This window comes from Rhincodon typus, chromosome 7 (assembly GCF_021869965.1).
Source record: "Rhincodon typus isolate 14 chromosome 7, sRhiTyp1.1, whole genome shotgun sequence".
In the NCBI taxonomy this organism is placed as follows: Eukaryota; Metazoa; Chordata; class Chondrichthyes; order Orectolobiformes; family Rhincodontidae; genus Rhincodon; species Rhincodon typus.
In genome coordinates this window covers 70,028,064-70,051,618 of record NC_063338.1, presented here as the reverse complement: position 1 = coordinate 70,051,618, position 23,555 = coordinate 70,028,064, and the positions used below count along the sequence as shown (strand labels likewise).

The 23,555-nt window shown below is 40.4% G+C and overlaps 1 protein-coding gene across 1 annotated transcript in view; it reads right to left on the bottom strand.

Annotated features, from left to right (window-relative positions):
• Positions 1 to 23,555, bottom strand: part of spopla (speckle type BTB/POZ protein like a) — a 44,839-nt gene that overhangs the window by 7,578 nt on the left and 13,706 nt on the right. The window contains exons 3-9 of the mRNA XM_048599341.1: positions 21,190 to 21,341; positions 10,876 to 11,003; positions 5,992 to 6,169; positions 5,844 to 5,899; positions 5,453 to 5,575; positions 695 to 837; positions 544 to 597 (exon numbers count right to left, since the gene is read on the bottom strand). Coding sequence (XP_048455298.1) covers positions 544 to 597; positions 695 to 837; positions 5,453 to 5,575; positions 5,844 to 5,899; positions 5,992 to 6,169; positions 10,876 to 11,003; positions 21,190 to 21,341 — 834 coding nt within the window. The remainder of the gene's footprint in view (positions 1 to 543; positions 598 to 694; positions 838 to 5,452; positions 5,576 to 5,843; positions 5,900 to 5,991; positions 6,170 to 10,875; positions 11,004 to 21,189; positions 21,342 to 23,555) is intronic.

Genomic DNA, 23,555 nt, shown 5'->3' with positions numbered 1-23,555 from the left:
AGTTTGCACATTCTCCCCGTGTCTGCATGGGTTTCCTCCCACAGTCCAAAGACGGTGCAGGTTAAGTGGATTGGCCATGCTAAATTGCCCATAGCAGTCAGGGGATGCGTAGATGGGTTACAGGGAATGGGTAATGGGTCTGGGTGGGGTGCTCTGAAGGTCAGTGTGGACTTGTTGGGCTGAAGGGCCTGTTTCCACACTGTAGGGATTCTATGATGATTTAAATAGGAAAGTAACCTAAAACGGCTATTATAATTATATACAATCAGAATTTAGCGTGGAATGAAAAATAAATCTATTTGCAATCTAACAGACGGCAAAACTTAGAAACCAACCCTTCTTTGCACTTTGCAGAGTTGTATATGGAAAGGCAGTGCTGCCTACATTGTAGGTTTTAATCTGTTGTGCATTTGTTTGTCCTTTAAAAGAACATATAATAATCTATCTTCAGATAGAGCTGTGACATAAAATGAAGTTAAAGAATGTATGATATTAAATCTCAAAAACCAGATCCAATCACTTCCATATTTCCACTTTACTTACTTGTTGCTCCAGTTTTTTCCATCTTTACACCCAAGCTGTCGGAGAACACTGCATCTGTAATGGGTAAATAGTAAAAGAAAGAAAAATAATTCATCAAACTCAAAGTATAGATTTGGCAGCTTAGATTCCAAATGAAAGCAATGACACTTGCCTGTTAATGAAGTCTATTGCTTGTGCTTTCAGCTGTTCTGCACTGTGCAAATCTGCAAGAATGAGAATTTCTGCCACATTTTCGACTGAAAGGTTACTACACAAGGTTTCTTCACACATAACCTTCAAGCGATCTAGTGCGTACTGGAAGGACAGCAAAAAATATTGATTATCTCATAAAACTGGCAACTGTCAAGTAGAAACATCATCTACTGCCTTTAGAATTGATATGCACATCTTTTCTGCAAGTAAGTATGCCTTCCTAAAAGTTTTAAAAAAATATAGCTGAATTCTACACCAATTCTGGCTCATTCATAGCAAGAAGCTTTTTCTTTCCCTTTAAGGCATTGAGGAACACAAAATGCAACAACTTGGTGATACACACTTCCTCCCTTCTCCTCTCCATCCCTCTCCCAAATCCACCTCCTGTCATGCATTTACTATCCCTTCTCATCTTCCACTCTGATACTGAATGTTCTGTAATTAGTAAGAGTCTTAGTTCTTATCTCGCTGCACCCCCACCTTAATGAATTAAGGGCATGATATGACACTGAACTCACTTCCATTGCCTTCACCTCTGTGCTCATTTTTTTGGACAAGAGTCCTCTCCCCATCCCACAGATCCCTTCAACTGAGATCTGACCCTCTGGCCTTTTATTTGTACACGACCTGTTCATCGGGAACTATCGACATGACACTATTCATTTCAATTTCTCTGCTCCTCCCATCCTCCCAACCTCCCACCCGCACTCATTCCAATCTATCGCCCTCTGAACTGGCTGCAGTCCGTACTCTCAGATCCAATCCTGACTTTGTAATCAAGCCTGCCAACAAAAGTGGTGCTATTGTTGTCTGCCATACTGAACACTACATTGCGGAGCTCTCAGATACGTCCTCCCATCTCTCCCTGAATCACAATCCCACCAAGGAACACTAGGCTATTGTGTCCCCACTGCCTCCAAGCTCATACTCCTCAAATCCCGTGAAGCTGCTTCTACTACCTTCCCAAAATCCACAAACAGGACTGTCCAGGCAGACCCATTGCTTCTGCCTCGAATTGATCTTTTTCATCCTTTTTCCGGTCCCTTCCCACTTACACCCTTTACATGAGTTTCAGAATTTCCAGTTCGTGGGCTCTAGCCATGTCCTCTTTATCATGGACATGCAATCCCTTTACACATCTATGCCCAATCAGGATGGTCTCAGCACTCTCAGCTTCTTCCTTGAAGAAAGGCCTGAACCAACTCCATCCATCACTAGACCTCCCCAGCAAGCTTGTCCTCACTCTGAACAACATCTCTTAATCCTTCTCACTTTCTTCAGGTCAGAGGGTTGGCCATCAGTACCTGCATGGATCCCAGTTATGCCTGTTTCTTTGCGAGGTATGTGGGTCCCACCCTGACCCCTACCCACAACTCCTTATTATAGGACCCTTACAGTGTGGAAACAGGTCATTCGGCCCAACATGATCACACTGACTCTTGGAAGACATCATACCCAGACTCACACCCCTACCTTATCCCTGTAACCCTGCACTTCCCACGACTAATCCAATTAACTTACCCATCCCTGGATGCTATGGGCAATTTAGCATGGCCAATTCACCTAACCTGCACATCTTTAGACAGTAGGAGGAAACTCATGCAGACATGGGGCAAATGTGCAAACTGCAGACAGCCAACCACCTGAATCAAACCTGGGTCCCTAGTGCTGTGAAGCTGCAGTGCCGGTTTCCTCTGCAGGCTCCGGTTTCCTCCCATGTTCCAAAGATGTGCAGGTTAGATGGATTGGCCATGCTCAATTGCCCATAGCGTCCAGGGATGTGCAGGTTAAGTGGATTAGCCATGGGAAATGCAGAGTTACAGGGATAGGGGAGGGGTTGGATCTGGGTAGAATGCTCTTCGGAGGGAGGGTGCAGACTTGATGGGCCTAATGGCCTGCTTCCACGCTACAAGGATTCTACGATTTCTGGGGATAGGCTGGCTATAACTCCACTACAAATCCATCTGACTCCCACAGTTACCTTGACTATAGATCCTTACACTCTGCTTCCTGTAAAAACTATTTTATTCTCCCAGTGCCTCTATCACTGTCTCGTGTTCGGATGGGGGAGCCCAATTTTTTTTTTTCTCCATCTCCACCTATTATTTATTCCTCCCCACCCCTGCTTACCTCCCCCACCCCATCTTCAGCATATACCAACCTTTTCCAAGCTACAATCAGTTCTGAAGAAAGGTTATTGGGCCCGAACGTTAACTCTGCTTTCTCTCTACAGATACTGCCATACCTGCTGAGATTTTCCAGCAATTTTTGTTTTTGTTGTGAATTCTAAACCAATTTCTGTTTTCAATGATTTCAAAATATAACTACATTATCACTAAGCAAAGCTAATGGTCAGTTTAACTTTGTACAAGTGAACAGATGAAAACTAGGGTCTATTTCTCAATATAAACAAAAATTACAAAGCCTTCTCTCGAACGAATGTCTTAACAAAAATTTGTTCAAGAAAGATAATTATGAATTCCAATTCAATTGCTGGGTCAGAGATTCCCTTTATTCTCAAAATACACCCTTGACCCAAATCCCAAAATACATGTTTTCCCTAGTCATTAAAGTGGGTGGGATGTATTCACAATTACAACAATATTGTGGCTCCCAGGTGAGAAGTATGAGAATGTAAGGGGAATTTGAGTACTATTTTAAATAATTTTAAGTAGGTCAAAAATGATTAAAAATGGCAGAAACCAAACTTCTCTGCACTGGCAGATCTGCAAGAATGAGAACTTCTGCAACATTTTTGACTGAAGCCACTACACAAATTTTCTTCAGATAAACTCTAGACAATCCTGTGTGTGCCTGATGGGGACGAATCATTACCTCACAAGTTTATGAAGAATGTATCTTTTTTTCACCCTTAATTTGATTAAATGCTTCAATTAAAAGTACAGAACATTCCACATTATGGCAGTAACTGCCTCTTCAGGGAGTCTCAGACTGTTGCGTCCACTAGTCAATCTGGAAGACATTTCTTGCTTTTAATCTCATTTCATGTAGAGATATTCCACTTCCTTTTTCAAGAACCCAAGCGTAACTTGTAAAAATTTCTTCAGACCAAGCAAACTAATGCTATTTAGAATCATATAGCACAGGAGGTTGCCATTTTATCTAATGTGCCTGTGTCAGTTCTTTAAAACTCTTCAATTAATCCCAATGCCATAACCTTTTCAAATGCGCAACAAAAGTTTGCTTTTCGCGTATTCAATTTACATCCAATTTAAAATTCATGGTTAAATCTGCTTCTAATAGCCTTTTAAATCAGAGCGTTCTGGTCTGTAACAACTGTCTTGCCCTGTTTTAAGCAAAACCTTCCAGGTGCAGATCATGCTTAGTAGAAACAATGGACATATCATCCCTCAAGGGTAAGACAGCTAAGTGAAATACATAATGTAGTCTGACATTTCAATGCAGTAGTGAGGGTGTGACGCACGGAGGGGTGAAGTCTTTTGAACAGCATTTTAAACAGGTATTAGCAACCTGATCAAGTAAATATTGAAGATTCTCTAAACTTTTGGAGTAGATTTGTAGCTCGGGTTGTGGGTGTCGAGGTTGTTGAAGTTGGTTGGCTCGCCGAGCTGGTTTCTTGTTTCACAGACGTTTTGTTACAATGCTTGGCAACATCCTCAGTGCAGCCTCCGATGAAGCGTCAGTGTGTTTTTCTGCCTGGTTTTTAAACTCTGGGGTCCGTTGCGAATGGGTTGTCTCACTTCCGGGTTTCCTTCATAGTGGAATGTATATGGGGTCGAGTTCAATGTGTTTATTAATGCCATGCTTCATGGAGTGCCACACTTCTACGAATTCTCGTGCCTGTCTCTGCCTAGCCTGTCCCAGGATCTTGGTGTTGTTCCAGTCGAAGTGGTGGTTCTCCTTGTCCATGTGGATTGAGATGAGTGAGTATTGGTCGTGCCTTTTTGTAGCCAGTTGGTGTTCATGTACTCTTGTTGTTCGTTTCCTTCCCGTTTGTTCGATGTAGTGTTTCTCACAGTCTCTGCAGGGAATCTTATAGATGACATTGGTCCTACCCGTGGTGGGGAGTGGGTTCTTAGTTTGGGTGAGCAGTTTGTAGGGTTGGCGTGGGGTTGAACAAGAGCACGACCCCAGTGAAACCATCTCTAAAGAAAACATGCTCGTGGTAGAGCGCAAGACAAATGGGGAACTGCAAACGAAAGTACACCGAAAAGCCACACACACAGACCAGATACTGAACTTCAATAGTAACCATCCCAGCACACACAAACGAAGCTGCGTGCGAACACTATTTAAAAGGGCAACAACACACTGCAGCAACACGGAACTACGCCAAGAAGAAGAAGAATACCTCTTTCAGGTTTTCAAGGATAATGGATATCCAAAGAATTGAGTCAGAAGATGCCTACACGAACAGCATCAGAAAGAGACTACACGCCCCGACACACTCATCACACTACCCTATATCAGAAACATGTTGGAACTCACGACAAGAATCCTACGACCGCTGGGCATCAGAGTGGCACACGAGCCCACGTCAACCACGTTAAAATGCTGTTCAAAAGACTTCACCCCCTCCATGTGTCACACCCTCACTAGCGCATTGAAATGTCAGACTACATTACGTATTTCACTTAGCCGTCTTCCTGGTGTATCAATGTAAAAGAATGCTTCCTGATGATGTGATTGCCTGAAACTTCTTTCTGGCACTACCTCCTGAATGTTCATTACTTACTTTATCTGCTGCAGCCAACAGATTATCAGCCATCTTATCGAGATTTGGTGCTTTTCCTGTGTAGATAAATCTCATCATTTCCTTAAACACCTCAGGATCCACATCATTTATTTCTACTCTGTTCTATTGAGAAAAAAGATTAAAATGTGATATTAAAAATAATATAAATGATTAAAAGTTTAAAGATGTGACACCATCTCTAATATTCATTCAATGCATTCATTGCAATTCTACCACAATTTTAACGGTAATTTAAAGATTTGAACAAAGCTGCACTGTTAGAGTTCAAACGCATATTACCAAAAAGTTAAAACAAAGGTGTGATAAAATATACCAACTTGACTGTCAAAGGTTATTAAGTCTTAAAATGAACAATAATGACAAATCTTACCTTCTTACTTTCTTCCATTTCATGTTCAAACATTGCATTAAAAACTGGAGATCGTGCTGACAAAAAGGAAGGAAGGGTCATAAGACTAAGAATTCTTCAATTACATAGATAAACGCAATTTTTAAAAAAAAAATCAGAAATTACCTACCTGCTAAAATTGATTTGTGAGCTTTGAATTCTTGTCCACCCACGTAAAGGGAGCAGTCCGTGAATCTAGAACTTTCCAACAGATTTCCCAAATCATCAGCCAGCCGACATTCTGGAACTTTTAGTGTATTCATATTTGATTGACCAGATATATTAACAGAATCTTGAACTACACTCACCTGAACCATAGGGGAGGAACAAAACAAAAGTCAAAACACAACATTTACAACAGTCTAATAACTTGTATTGTCTTATTTCAGCTGTAGTAAAAGTTAAAAATAATTGCTCTATTAATAATTTGCTATTCACAGAATTGCTTATGTTAGCAAAGGCTTCTGTCGTCTTAAGACTAGAGGCTAAATGATTCACTGTTACTGAATTCTTCATAAAAATTCACGCCGAGGACTTTCCTTTCGCCATAACCTGAAATCGTGCATGATGCTGCACCCATTTTGCCAGACAAGCAATTTTCCAATCTGATGACAGCAGAACTTAAAATAAGCATAATGCAGTGTAAATATTCTGGGCCCAAAGAAAGGATGAATACCCATTAGTTTGTTCTTGTGTCTTAAACTTTAAAATTTTAATCCATTTAATCATCGTTCATACACATCGGATGGGGCACAAGAAACAACCTGACAAAGGGAACTTCATTTTCAATATGTCTTGCTGTTTTCATTGCAAGAAAACTATAATGCAAAAAAAGTCACTGCGGATAAAAGTTTTAAAAAAATCAAAGAGTTGAAATTACTTAGTTTATTGCTGTGTCTAAAAATTTGGTAACAAGGTTGAGACAAGCCCCTCACTCCCCATCAATGCAAACGTGATCAAACTATATTCCAATTCAGAGTTGACACGATGACCAGTCCTGAGGGCACAGCGAAGTTTCAATTAGATGGAAGATTTGATCGATAGAAGCAAAAGGTCAAGGTTACTTGAATGTTTTTGCAGTTACACATGCAACTTAATGATTTTTTTTTAAACCTGTTCTTGCTATCTACATGAATGAGTACTTGGGCACAAATGTTAAAGAAATTTTAGACCTTACAATATATTGACACTTTCAGACTATATGCTCTAAATACATCATGTGAAGTGATTATTAAAGCATTAATTTTGCCATGATCATTATAGTCATTAACTTCTTTCCCCCTCAATTGGTCTGCACAATATCCAATAATGCATATCAAACAGATTTAATTAATGGCAAACAAAAAAAAAAGTTACATACAGTTACAACAAGACATCCCTGTGCCTGTACTAGAATCGTCTCACTATGAAAGCAAACTACCATTTGCCTTCTTCACAGCGTGCAGCACCAGCACGTTTACTTTCAGCAACTGTTGTACAAGGACAGTGAGTTTTCGAAGTACGTCCTTGTTTCCCAGTTTATTGCTGTTCAGATAATAATCTACCTTCCTGTTTTTGGACATGCAATTCCGTTACACGTCCATGCCCCATCAGTATGGTCTCAGGACTCTCAGCTTCCTCCTTGAAGAAAGACCTGAACCAACTCCATCCATTACTAGACCTCCCTGCCAAGCTAGTCTTCACTCTGAGCAACATCTCTTTTCATTCCTTCAGGTCAGAGGATTGGCCATGCGACCCAGTTAGGCCTGTTTCTTTGTGAGGTATGTGAAACATTCCTTCTTCCAGTTCCACTCTGGGCCCCCACCCACAACTCTTTCTTTTTATAGAATCCCTACAGTGTGGAAACAGGCCATTTGGCCCAACAAGTCCACATCGACTCTTAGAAGAGCATTACACTCGGCCTCACCCCCCTAACCCTGTGTTTTCCATGGCTAATCCACTTAACTTACTCATCCCTGGACACTACGGGCAATTTAGCACGGCGAATCCACCTAACCTGCACATCTTTGGGCTGTGGGAGAAAACTGCATCCTCCTTTCCCAGCAACTTCTGTTTTTGTTCCGCCTTTCCCAATCTATTGCTGTTCAGATAATAATCTATCTTCCTGTTTTTGCTACCAAAGTAGATAAACTCAAATTTATTATATGAGTGACTCAGTGCACAAAAAAAACCACTGGAATTTTAATTAAATAGGAGACATGAAACAAATCAGAGACCATACAAAATGATCAAAAAGTGAGACAACTGTGTTAGCTCCTTTACTGGCAAGAAAATTGTTTTTGGAGCCCTGTCATCAAATGATCTCCTTGCCAATGACCACTAAAGTCATTTGAATATACAGGCCACATTATCAAGGAGCTTATTTAACTTTTTCACTAATCGAATCTTCATATTGAGTAGGGAGAGAGAAAAGAACACAAGTAGGATTGTTTATTGACATCGACCAATTGGTTTCTTTGGGGCCCATAACCATAACATTTGATCAGGCTTTTATTCTAGTTGTGTTTTCAGAGTGCATTTGATTGGATTTTGCCAAATTACACGTGACAGAAAAAAAGGTGGTTCAGAAACAAATTTATAAGATGTATAGTAAGCACTTAGAGACTATTATCTGTACAGAAATGTCTATGTCTACAGCCTTAAACAGTGTCAGTGACATCAATCACCTAAATTTATTTTAGAAACATTTTAAGATTATTTCCAGAAACATGGAGGATTAAGATTCTAATTTATTTCCCTTAAAAATTTTCCAAAAATTAGCAATAGATGATAAATTCACCAAACCTCACGACACCTCTTGTAACCTCGTCAATTAAATAATTATATTCATAACAAATTCATCACACAGCATATTTAATTTGTCTGCTTAAGTGAAAATACAATGCATTAAATTCAGAGCACCCATTCCCAGAGGCCGCATTTCAATTATTACTTTTACAGAATATAATGACATAATTAAGTAGTAATCATGTGTACAGAGTTTCTCACTTACTCCGAAAATACTCAGATCAAAGTGAAATTTAGATCACTTAAATATTTATCACTTAGAAGTTGCCAGTCAACAGTTATTATTGTAACCTGTCAGTATACCTGTACAATAGTTCTAAACTTCTCAGCACAGATGAGCAGTGCTTTAAGGATATTGCCCATTCAGTCAACAATTAGGGTCAATGGCATGCTGTGAAGATGTTCAACCAATTTCGTATTTCCTTACTGAATTACAGTCTCAACATGCCAAATGATGTAAATATGATGTAATGACAGGAGGACACAAAGCTAATTGAATGAATCATTGACTAAATTATGCAGTCGGCATTTTCTAGGAGATTGCATTACATCAGATGTATTTAAATTATGCAAGTCCTCTGTAGGAGGGTGTTAGGCAATAAGCAAAGATACAAACATCGAAGAAGAACTCGTTCACTGTTTTAGCATATTTACTGGTTGCGGCATGTAATATTACAACTCTTTTTCAAAAGTCATTCACAGGATGACATTGTTGCTGGCTAGGCCAGCAATTATTGCCCATCCTTAATTGCCCAGACAGTAGTTAAGAGTCGACCACATTGCTGTGGGTCTGGAGTCACGTGTAGGCCAGACCAGGTGAGGATAGTAGTTTCCTTCCCTAAAGGACATCAGTAAACTAGATGGGTTTTTGTGACAATTCACAATGGTCATTTTCAGACTCTTAAATTCAGATTTTAATTAAATTCAAACTGTACCATCTACATTTGCAGGTTCTGAACCCCGGTCTCCAGAATATTACCTGGGTCTCTGTCCAGTAATGATAGCACTTGGCCATCACCCCCTATTACATTTGATTACATTTCACATTAGAAAGATATTTACCAATGCGCTAGAAAAATACTAACTTAGCAATTATGTGTTCCACTTCAGGCTATAAAACAGACACACATAAACAGTGGCAATGATCACATATTTCCCCCTGAGTAAAATCAAAGAGCAAATGATAGCTCAATCAATTAATGCAATACTAACAGCAACTTGTAATCATACAGATCTCACCATGGGAAAATCTTGAAATGAAAGCTTTCCTTTGTAATGGTGATCATGAAACTACTGTTGATTGTGGTAAAAAGTCATCTGGTTCACAAACATTCTTCAGGGAAGGAAATCTATTCTCCTTTCCTGGTCTGGCCTACCTGTGACTTCAGAGCCATAGCAATTTAGTTAACTGCCCCTGAAACGACCTGGTGAACCAATGTATTCAAGGCAATTAAAGATGGTTTAACAAATGCTGGTTTTGCAATGATGTCTACATCCCCTCAAAGAATAAATAGGATCAAAGGGGTGTTAAATACAATCCCAGAGTTAACCAATCCCAGAATGGGAAGGAATTATAAACCCTGAAGGGTCACACAATCATCATGGGCTCAATTATAGAACATTAAAATACCCATTCCTTGTGATCATTTATAAAATTCTTTTGGCATTACTTTGCTGACTTCCCTGGATTGCCTTTTCACAAACGCTTTTGTTAAAAACAAAACCAATAGAACCAAAACTTTGCACGCTTTGAGTGGAGAAAAGGAGCAGAAAGGAACAAACATATTAAAATGCTTTTACTTAATGAAAATTGGTATACTGCCATGGTACATTTAGATTTCAATACTGCATTCTAACATTAGTCTCGAACAATAACAAAATATGCTGTGGGAAAAAAAAATAAAAGGAGACAGATAAGAAAGGCTGGAGAAAAGAAATAAACATTTTAAACACATAAAAAATTGTAAAGGAAATACTATAATTTTTGAGCTTTGACTATTAAAATTCTTATTTTGGTTTCAGGTGGATAGTGTACAATTCCAAAATAAAGTTGATTGGGTTACAACGTATGTATTTTTACATAACAATAGAACAAGTAAAAAAAAGTTGCATGTAGAATAATTTACCCTTTTCAGCAATTTATCCCATAAGGTAAATTGATACAGCAAGACTTTGCAATAAAACACTTAATTATCAGCAACAAGTATTTGCAATAATATTCACCTACTTCACAGAACAGTGTAAGTTTATCATCTGGAAGAAGACCATTTGCTTCATCTAGAAGAAAGTCTCTACGGATAAATTTTTTGAAACCCCAGTCCTTGCCCTGGACAAATCGGTATGCTCTTTGACTTTCTATTGGAAATAAACGAAAGGAAGGATATCCATGACAAATACCAAAAAAAAACACACATGAAGCATCACATGAATGTATAACATCATATGTTGGGAGAATTTGCACACTCATAATTCCTAGCAAAAGATAAACAAAGAAGAGGAAAGCTTTCTTCTTTATGCCTAGAAAATTTCAACTGTTTCAACGAATCTTTTTCTTTCTGAAACAATAACTCTTCCACATTTGTTTGACAACCCACCCACATCTATATGTGGGATAAAATGACAGAGTAACAGAGTAACAATCTCCTGTTTTAAATGAACTAAAGGCAAATATTTTGGATTGGCAATGAGGGTGGCTCCTAAAACCATCTAGTTGGTGTGACAGACCTGCAACATATTGGCCTAGATGCTAAAACTGAAGTCGGCATCCAAGAGGGCAATTGGGAAATCAAAGCAACTCCTAATTTCAAATATAGAGCACATCAATTTTTACAGAACTAAGTACCAGTATTAAATTCAGGACAAAAAGAGGCAATACCGGTTTGCCTTCATTAATCAGAATATCAGTGGGGGTCAATGTATAGAACCTCAAGGATGACAGTTACGGCTGTAACTTGAACTGTCACAGCACTGAGCTTCATCCCAACTTCGTAAAAGCTTTCGTGTAAAGTTGGCAGAAAGAAACAAAATACTGAACACAATGCTTTCCTACTGGATAGTTGGATAGTAATCAACTCATGAGAATAGTATTGTACCTGCTAATGCAAGATTCTTTAATACTAAACACTTCTTTGGGTTCTCAACAACTCAAATTGAACATACTGGATTTTGGCAAAGGATTTGATTGACTAGCTGAGGGGGAGCCAGGTTTTATGCGCTTAATATGGAGTGACTGTTGCAATTTCTGAATAAACAGCTGGTAACTTTGCTGGACTAAAATAGTTCAGAAGAAGTAAAAGGCACTGACTTAAGACAGCCTCACAAGTCACCTGACCAGGTTGAATCAAGCTAATGAAACCATAAATAAACAAGGATCAGTCTGAGCCAAAATTAACATTAAAATAAATAGGCATTGAAGGGCTCTTATGGCACAGTGATACAGTCCCTACCTCTGGGTCAGAGACGCAGGTTCAAGTCCCACTTGCCCCAGAGGTGTGTCATAACATGCCCAAACAGGTGATTTAAAAATAATTAAAAAGGCATTGGAACTCAGATCTGTTCCTAGTTGATTCATGCTTTCCTGCATGTTTCACCTATTGCGATGAAAGTTGCATGTAGATTAAGCTTGAAACAACAATAGCACATGGTTCCACCATCTTTTGTCTAATTATAACAATTTGTAACCATGCAACATCATGTTGTAACACAATTAATTGACAATTACATCCCAAAGAACATTCTACCATATTCTCATGTTCAGTAGGTGAATAAGTCAAAAGCAGATCATTGGAGCTAATTAATTAAAAAGATTATTTATTGATTGCCTTCATGGAAATTTAAAAGTGGCTATTTAAGGACCTTAATCAAAGAGAGTCAGACCACTGTCCCCCACCATCAAAAAGGCATGTTGGTGCTGAATTGGGAATGGGAACGAAGGAAAAGACAACTTTGTGCCAATAAATTGAGCTGCAACGAAGGCTGTAGCAGGGAAATGAAATCAACTAGAGCCAGCACAGGAAATAACAGGTTTCCTGTGCCAAACTACCATTTCATGAGTAGATTGGGCAAAAGCAGCAAGACTTAGACATTGATGAAAATCAACCAAATGGAATAAATTCCTTTGAATACACTGATAGGCATCAAAATTTAATGTACCACGCAGTACCAACATTTAACCTCATTTTAGAGCAACAACTCAACTCTGACTGAAATAAAGTTGATTTTACAACTGGAATAGAAACTTGGACACACTCCAGAACTCCCCCATTGTATAAATGAAAGATGTCTGATACCATCACAAGGAACAAAGAACAGAACAGGAACAGGCCCTTTGACCCACCAAATCTGCACTGATAAATGATGCCTTTCTAAACTAAAAATCTTTTGCCTCTATGCGGTCTTTATCCCTCTATTCTCTCCCTACCTATATAACTGTTAAGATACCTCTTACATCTCCGTTCTATCTGCTTCTACCACCTTCTCTGGCAGCACATTCCAGGCACTTACCACCTTCTGTGTTCAAAAAAACCTGCTTCTCACATCTCCTTTAAACTTTCCCCCTGTTACCTTAAACCTATTTCACCAAATAATTGGCATTTCTACTCTGGGAAACTGACTCCAACCATATCTCTCAATTTGTAAACTTGTACCAAGTCACGCCTAAGCCTCCAACATTCAATTGAAAACAAACCAAGTTCTGCCATTCTCTCCTCATAGCTTATACCGTCCAAGCCATGCAACATCCTGGTAAACCATTTTTGTACTCTCTTCAAAGCCTCCACATCCTTCTGATAGGATGGGACCCAAACTGTACGAAATATTCCAACTATGGCCTAACTAAAATTCTATACAGCTGCAACATGATGTGCCTCAACAAATGAAAGCAAGCATGTCATATGTCGTCTTGACCACCTTATCCACTCGTGTTGCTATTTTCAGGGAACTACGACCTGTACGCCTAGATCCCTATGTATGTTAATGCTTCTAAGAATTTTACCATCTATTGTATACTTCCCACCTACATTAGACATTCCAAAATGCATGACGTTGCATTTGTCCCAATAATTTCAATCTGCTATTTATCTGCCCAAGTCTCCAGCCGATCTATATGCTGCTGTATCATCTGCCAGTCCTCCTCACTATCCGCAGCTCCTCCAAATCTTTGTGTCTTCTGCAAACTTACTAATCAGACCACCTACATTCTCTTCCAAATCATTTATATATATATATTGTAAACAACAAAGATTCCAGCACTGGTCCCTACAGAAGATAGGGATCTGATTTTTTTTTTCCCTTTATTCATTATTGGGATGAGGGCATCACTGGCTAGGCAGCATTTATTGCTCATCCCTAATTCAGTTAAGGGTCAACCACATTGCTATGGGTCAGGAGTCACATATAGGCCAGACCAGGTAAGAATGGCAATTTTCTTCCCTATAGCACATTAGTGAACCAGATGGGTTTTTCCGACAATCAACAATTGACTCATGGTCATCATTAGATTCTTAATTACAGATATTTTATTGGATTCAAATTCCACCATCTGCCACAGTGGGATTCGAACCTGGGTACCCAGAACATTATCTGGGTCTCTGGATTAACAGTCCAGCGATTATACCACTGGACCATCGCCTCCCCTGGCATAGATCACAGATCTTCAGGCAGAAAAGCACCCTTCCACTGTTATTGTCTGTCTTCTACGACCAAGCCAGTTCTGTATCCATCTTACCACAGATCCCATGCAACTTCACATTCTATATTAGCCTGCCATGAGGGACCTTGTCAAAGGCCTTACTAAAGTCCACACAGACAACATTCACCACCCTACCCTCATCAATCATCTTTGTCACTTCCTCAAAAAAACTCAATCAAGTTTGTGAGACATGACCTCCCCCGCACACAGCCATGCCGCCTATTGCTAATACGTTCACATTTTCCCAAATGTGAGTAAATCCTGTCCCTAAGAATCTTCTCCAATAATTTCACTACCACTGACATAAGGCTGGAGATTTCCTGGATTATCCTTGTTGCACTTCTTAAACAATGGAACAGCATTGGCTATTCTCCAGTCCTCTGGGACCTCTCCTGTGACTAAAGAGGATATAAAGATTTTGTATAAGACCCCAGCAATTTCCTCACCTGCCTCCCTCCCTCAGTATTCTGGGTTTGATCTGTCAGGTCCTGGGGACTTATATACCTTAACACATTTCAAAACACTCAACATCTGCTCCTTTTTTATATCAATATGCCCTAGAATATCAACAAATCCCTCTCCAGATTCACCATCCTCCATTGCCTTTGTGAAAACTAATGCGAAGTATCCATTAAGGACCTCACTCATTTCCTCTAGCTCCACACAAATTCCACACATTTATCCTTCAGTGGACCTATCTTTTCCTTATATGCACTCTAACTCTTGATATAGGTATAAAACACCTTGGGGTTTTCCTTAATTCTGTTTGCCACCGACATTTCATGGGCACTTTTAGCCTTCCTAACTCTTTATTTAAGTTCATTCCTGCTTTCTTTATATTCTTCGAGGGATCTTCAAGGATGAGTTTTGAGGAAGGGTCACTGGACCCGAAAAGTAAACTCTGATTTCTCTCTGCAGATGCTGCTAGACCTGCCGTGAATTTCCAGCAATTTGTTTTTGTTTCATATTTCCATCATCCACAATTCTTTTGGTATTTTAGACTATTTACATATTGTTTCAAAAAACCCTCTTAGATCCACCAACAAACTATCTCCCCTCCCTGTCACCAAACCAATCCAAGCCTCTGGCACTAGAGGATCCCAGACAATATAGAGGAAGGTAAAATCACCCATTACAACAGCCCTGTTGCTTTTACATTTTTCCATAATCTATCTACATATTTGCTTCTCTATCGCCCATTGGCCATTGGAAGGCCTGTAATACAATCCCGTCAGTGACTGTACCCTTCCTATTCCTGAGCTCTACCTCATATGGTCTCACTGGATGACCCTTCCAAAGGTCAGCTCTCAGTACAGCTGTGATGTCCTCCCTAATCAGTATATACAACTCCCTCTCTACCTCGTGTGAAATATCTAAATCCTGGAAAATTAAACTGTCAGTCTTGTCCCTTTCTCAACCAAGTCTCTGTAATAGCTACAAAATCAGTTTTATGTACTAATCCAAGCTCTAAGTTCATCTGCCTTACCTGGCGTACTCTTCGCGTAAAACATATACACTTCAAACCGCGAGATCTACTGAGTTCGGTAATCTCTCCCTGTCTGTTCTTCCTCTTAGCCTTAGTGGCCTTAATCTCTAACTCCTTCTCGGTCATTTTTCTTGCTGACCTACTGCACTAGTTCCCAACCACTGCCACAGCTCAGCTATAATCAAAATGCCACAGTGATCAGCACTTATGTCCTGGACTCCAATGAATATCGACACTGACAAAGACACAAAGGGTAAGTTTTATCCTGACCTTGATAAAAAAGTCATTTTTCTGGAGGACTAATAATCAGGGTATCTCTAACTCTGATGTTTGATGTAGAAATATTGCGGAAACGGCAGGCTGGAAAAGTTAATGCAAACGACATGCTCCTGTTAACAGAGTGAGCTCAGTAGTGTATTCATAACAAACACCCTCTTCCAGCAAAAGGGCAAATACAAAACCATACAGAGACATCCTAGATCAAAGCACTGGCTTATGTCATTGTTTAGCTCAAGGATCTAAGTGATGCCTGCCTCACTCGAGCAATGAGGGGAGCTGGTACAGATTATAGACTTGTTCAATCTGTGATAAACATTTATCATTTTGTTCCATTCATTCTGGGGATGTGGAGATTGCTGGCTGGTTCAGCATTCATTGCTCCTTCGAAGGTGGCAGTGAGTTGATTTCTGAATTGCTGCAGACCATTTGGTGTAGGTAGATATACGATGTCATTAAACCACAGGGGTGCACGCACGCAGTCACAGCCAGTGACGCTGCAGTAAGTTGCTGACATCAAAGGAAAGGAGCAATCAAGCTAGGGTTTTTTCACACTACAAATATTTGCATGACTCCTCACTGCTTCACACCCACGCACCATCTCTGGGCATAAAGCAGTGAGTGGGAAAGGGTCAGTAGGAAAGTTGGGAGGGGAGTGACTACAGTAGTAGCAAGCAGGTGATGAGGGGCACTGAACTGAGTGACAGCAGGAGAACTGGACTCTGAGCACAGTGAGCAGAATGAGGAAGGCAGGAGCTCTTTGGGAGTCAGTGCCACAGTGCACGGTCATATAATGCAATCATAGACTCATAGAGATATACAGCAAGGAAACAAACCCTTCGGTCAAACTCATCAACGCTGAGCAGATACACTAAATAAATCTAGTCCTATTTGCAGCATTTGGTCCATATCCATCTAAACCCCTCCTAGTCATATACCCATCCAGACGTCTTTTAAATGTTGTAATCGTACCAGCCTCCATTACTTCCTCTGGCAGCTCATTCCATAGACACACCACCACACCTGTGAAAACGTTGCCCCTTAAGTCCATTTTCAATCTTTCCCCTCTCACCTTAAACCTATGCCCTCCAGTTCGGGACCCCCCCACCACAGGGAAAAGACTTTGTCTGTTTACCCTGTCCATGCCCTTCATATAAACATCTGTAATGTCACCCCTCAGCCTCCGATGCTCCAGGGAAAATAACCCCAGCCTATTTAGCCTCTCCCTATTGCTCAAAACCTCCGATACTTGGCAATATCCTTGTAAATCTTTTCTGAACCCTTCAAGTTTCACAACATCCTTTCTATAGCATGCAGTATTCCGTAAGTGGCCTAAACAATGTCCTGTATAACTGCAACATGACCTCCCAACTCCTATACTCAATGCACTGACCAATAAAGGTAACCATATCAAACGCCTTCTTCACTATCCTATCTACCTGCGACTCCAGTGTCAGAGAAGTATGAACTTGTACTCCAAGGTCTCTTTGTTCAGCAATACTCCTTACGATCTTACCATTAGGTGTACAAGTCCTGCTCTGATTTGCCCTTCTAAACTGCAGTACCTCACATTTATCTAAATTAAACTCCATCTGCCACTCCTCAGCCCATTGGCCCATCTGATCAAGATTCCATTGTACCCTGAGGTAACCTTCAATGTCTACTACATCTCCAATTTTAGAGTCATCTGCAAATTTACTAACCATACCTATGTTCACATCATTTATATAAATGAAAAGTAGGGGACCCAGCATCGAGCCTTGTGGCACACCAGTGGTCACAGGCCTCCAAACCAAAAAGCAACTCTCCACCATCACCCTCTGTCTTCTACCTTCAAGCCGGTTCTGTATCCAAATGGCTCTGTATAATGGCTATCATGCGATCTAACCTTGCTAACCAGTCTACCATGAGGAACCTTATCAAACACCTTACTGAAGTCAACATAGATCAGGTCCACCGCTCTGCCCTCATCAATCCTTTTTGCTGCTTCTTAAAAATACTCAATCAAGTTAGTCAGACACAATTTCCCACACACAAAGCCATGTCGACTATCCCTAATCTGTCCTTGCCTTTCCAAATATATGTAAATCCTGTCCCTCAGGATTCCCTCCAACAAAATGCCCACCACTGATGTCAGGCTCACCAGTCTGTATATCCCTGGCTTTTCCTTACTACCTTTCTTGAATATTGGCAACAGGTTAGCCAACCTCCAGTCTTCCGGCACCTCACATGTGGCTATCAATGATACAAATATCTCAGCAATGGGTCCAGCAATCACTTCTCTAGCTTCCCACAGAGTTCTAGGGTACATCTGATCAAGTCCCAGAGATTTATCCATCTTTATGCATTTTAAGCCATCCAGCACCACCTCCTCTGTAGTATGGACATTTTTCCAAGATGTCGCCATTTATTTCCCCACGTTCCATACTTCTCAGTAAACACTGATGCAAAATACTTATTTAGTATCTTCCCATCTCCTGCGGTTCCACATATATGTGGCCTTGCTGATCTTTAAGGACAAAAGGATAACTAGGGAGAAAATAAGGCCCCTAAATGTATTTGTAGAATCCCTTTGGATTCTCCTTGACCCTATTGCCAAAGCTATCTCATGTCCCCTTTTCTCCCTCCTGATTCCCCTCTTAAGTATACTCTGACTGCTTTTATACTCTTCTAGGGATGCACTCGAGTTCTGCTGTCTATACCTGACATGTACTTCCTTCTTTTTCTGACCAAAACCTCAATTTCTCGAGTCATTCAGCATTCCCTACACCTACCAGCCTTGTCCTTCACCCTAACAGGAACATATCTGGACTCTTGTTATCTCATTTTTGAAGGCTTCCCATTTTCCAGCCATCCCTTTACCTGCAAACGTCCGCCCCCAATTAACTTTTGCAAGCACTCACCTAATACCATCAAAATTGGCCTTCCTCCAACTTAGAAATTTATCTTTTAAATCTGGTCTATCCTTTTCCATCACTATTTTAAAACTAATAGAATTATGGTCACTGGCATCAAGAAGTGCTCTCCCACTGACACCTCCGTCACCTGCTTTGCCTCATTTCCCAAGAGTAGGTCATGTTTTGTGCTTTCTCTAGAAGATACATCCACATGCTGAATCAGGAAATTTTCTTGTACACACTTAAATTCCTCTCCATCTAAGCCCTTAAAACTATGGCAATCCCAGTCTTATGTTTGGAAAGTTAAAATCCCCTACCATAAAAACCCTATTACTCTTACAGATAACAGATCTCCTTACAAATTTGTTTCTCAATTTTCTGCTGACTATTGGGAGGTCTACAGTACAATCTCAATAAAGGTGATCACCCATTTCTTATTTCTCAGCTCCAGTTAAATAAATTCCGTGGACGTATTCCAAGGAATATCCTCTCCCAAGTACAAATGTAAGGTTATTCCTAATCAAAAATGTCACTCCCCCTCCTCTCTTGACCTCCTTTAGATCCTACCTATAGGATCTATACCCTGGAACATTAAGCTGCCAATCCTGTGCATCCCTGAGCCACATCTCTGTAATTGCTATGAGATCCCAGGTCCATTTTTCCAACTATGCCCTCAGTTGATCTGCCTTACCTGTTAGGCCTCTTGCCTTGAAATATATGCAATTTCATTTACCAGTCCTGCCTTATTCTCTGCTTTGCTCCTGCCAACCCTGGTTGTTTGACTTGCTCTTTTCCCCAGCTGTACTGTCTCAGACTGATGTCTTTCCTCACTATCTCCCTGGGAAACACCCCCACCACCCCCAACTAGTTTAGATCCTTCTGAGCAGCTTTCGCAAATCTGACTGCCAGTATATTAGTCTCCTTCTAATTCAGGTGCAATCCGTTCTTCTGATACAGGTTACTTCTACCCTAGAAGAGATTCCAATGATCCAAAAATGTGAATACCTCTCCCCTGCATCAGGTCCTCAACCACACATTCATTTGCTCTATCCTCCTACTCCTATCTTCACTAGCTCATGGCACTGGGACTAATCAAGATATTACTACCCTCAATGGCCTCCTTTTCCAATTCCTGCCTAACTTCTTATATTCTGTCCTCAGAATCTCATCCCTTTCTCTTCCTATGTTGATTGTTCTAATGTGTACAACGACCACCTGCTGGTCCCTCTCCCCTTTGAGAATACTCTGCACCCTCTCCGAGGCATCCTTGATCCTGGCACTAGGGAGGCAACACACCATTCTGATGTCTTGCTGTCAGCTGCAGAAATTTTTGTCTGTCCCTCTGACTAGAAAGTCCCCCGTCAAAATCGACGGCTTGGAACCTGATGTACCACTCGTTACATGAGAGCCAGTCTCGGTACCAGAAACCTTACTGTCAGTGCTACATTCCCTGAGAGTCCATCACCCACTACATTTTCCAAAACAACATACTTGTTTGAGATGGGGATAGCCAGAGGAGACTCCTGCATGACCTGACTTGCTCTCCTACCTTTCCGGCGGTAACCCATCTACCTGACTGTATCTTCAGCTCATCTCACTTTCTGCAACTGCCATCCATCACACCCCCTAACTCATGTAAATTCATGAAACAGCATTGATTTCCAGCTCAGGTGCACACTGATGCGGTCACCAGGGCTAACTTCATCTGCTAGTGAATTGGCAGGAGATCCTCTGTGAATAATAAATTAAACTGTTTGGATGTTGGCTGAGGGTTAAATATTGGTGAGGGCATCATGAGAACTCCACTCATGCCTTTCTTTAAATAGTGCCATGGGACCTTTCACATCCACCTCACAGGGTAGATAGAACAAACTACAGTACAACAGTACACTGAAGGATAATATTGCCAATAGGGTAACACTCCGTTAGGCTGGATACCAACTGCTCAAAAGCAGTGAGACTTAAAAACCTATGAAATTCTGCCAAGAAGGAAAGTGTGATGTCATTGAAACAAGGCTGTCACTACCTTATAGGATGAATGTCAATGGTTTATGCTGAAACATTCTTGCAAAATTCCTGGCAGCATTATTAAAGAATCTGGCAATAAATTACTAAACATATACAATACCCTTTCAAACTATATTGGAAAAAAATTCTTGTAAAGGTTGGTGTAATACATACATAAGAACTTACCCATAGCTTTTGTTTCTTCCCTTTTTGCGTTCAACAAAGAGAATTTAAACTTAGCTCGAACTTCACTTTTTGGACAACTAACTAAAAGCAAATATAAGGAAAGGTAGTCTTTGCTTTCTTCATCTAAACCCTTTGGGTTTACTCTGAGGCACCTGTAACATACACATTTAATAAAAATGTTCCAGTTAAAAAGTTGCTGAAAAATACTGCACTTTATCCATTAAGAATGGAATTGATGATATCCGTTAACATTTCACAACACACATAATAATCCAGAAGACGCATGAAGTGAAGAAGTTCATATCAACATGACATACACTGAAAACAAAACTACAAACCATCTTTTTAAGATATTGGTAAAATATAAAAGTATATTAAGTTTTATTTTCCATAATGCCAGATAGTTTGCTGATTACAGAGGCAACTCCGAATTGGAGAACAGTGAGAGAGGATGTCTGCTATAACAATCCATGTCAGATGAACTATGCCATTAGCTCATTTGATCAGAGTGTGAAGTATGTTGTTTTCAGCAAATGAAGTGGACTGTGTCTTGATTTTTTTCCCTACATTTTTAAAGTTTCCTTATGATATAGACTTTGAAGAAAAATTAGGAGGCATACAAATCAAAGCCCTAATCAGTTGATTTGCCAGGTGAGTGTCAATTCCCATGTTTCAAGTTGATATTAAAGGAGCACTGCAGTGTAATGATTACAATACAAAGAGAGTGGACCCTGACATTGGCTCTGGAATAAATTAGGTCTCATGACTTAACAACAAATAAGAGAAATCGCCTGCTGATCACCGCCTGCCTAGTTATTCCTCAAACAGTAGATGAATGTCTGTCCTTTACACTGGTGGAAGCAACAGCTATACAGTCCAGCCCTGTTGGCTTACATGACATGACAGTAAGATGTGGTTGAGGACACTGGGGGCAGCCAAGTTATGGGGCCTGACAACATGCTGACAGTAGTATTGGAGATCTGAGCAAGAGTCTGCTGCTCCGTTTGACGTCTATCCAACATAGTGAAAAATTGCCATGCTTTACAATGTTAACAGTGCTATATGAATATAATTTGCATATTTAACTGATCATATTCAACACAAATATGAAAAGCATGAGTCATTATTTTTTGATCTTCAGTAAAGTGACCACCAACATATCCTGGGAGGGAATGGTGAATTCTGGTCATGATCGATCATAAACTGAAATAGACCAACCATAACAACACAGTGTCTACAACAAGGATAGGCCATTTAGGACTGAGACGCAGTGACATTTCTTCACCTAGAGTGTTGAGCCTGTGTATTTTTCTGCCACAAAAAGTGGTTGAGGCCAAAACATTGAATGTTTTCAAGGAGGAGTTAGATATAGTTCTTAAAGATAAAGGGATCAAATGGAATGGGGAGAAAGCAGGAGCAGACTACTAAATTAGATGATCAGCCATGGTCGTATTGAATGGTACAGCAGGCTTGAAGGGCTGAGTGGCCTACACTTACTCCTATTTTCTACATTTCTATGGAACTGCAGGAGGGAGAACAGCAACTCAAGGCAAGAGTATGGCACAACATGTTACTTGGATTAGCGCAACAACATAACTATGAAGAAAGTTAACACAGGACAAACCAAGATGAATTGCACCTGTGTCACAAGGTCGAGCATGCAGGTCCTCAACCATAATTATACTGAGTGGTTGTAGCATGTATAATTTTCACAATGTACTGCAGTGACTCAATAAAATTATCTTAGTGACATTACCCTTTCATGTGACTTCTACCAATGAGGATGACAAAAGAAGCAAGGTAATGGTGACAAAGAACAAAAGAAAATTACAGCACAGGAACAGGCCCTTCGGCCCTCCAAGCCTGCGTCGATCCAGATCCTCTATCTAAACCTGTCGCCTATTTTCCAAGGATCTGTATCCCTCTGCTCCCTGCCCATTCATGTATCTGTCTAGATACATCTTAAATGACACTATCGTACCCGCTTCTACCACCTATGCTGGCAACGCGTTCCAGGCACCCACCACCCTCTGCGTAAAGAACTTTCCACGCATATCTCCCTTAAACCTTTCCCCTCTCACCTTGAAATCGGGACCCCTAGTAATTGAGTCCCCCACTCTGGGAAAAAGCTTCTTGCTATCCACCCTGTCTATACCTCTCATGATTTTGTAGACCTCAATCAGGTCCCCCCTCAACCTTCGATTTTCTAATGTAAATAATCCTAATCTACTTAACCTCTCTTCATAGCTAGTGCCTCCATACCAGGCAACATCCTGGTGAACCTCCTCTGCACCCTCTCCAAAGCATCCGCATCCTTTTGGTAATGTGGTGACCAGAACTGTACACAGTATTCCAAATGTGGTCAA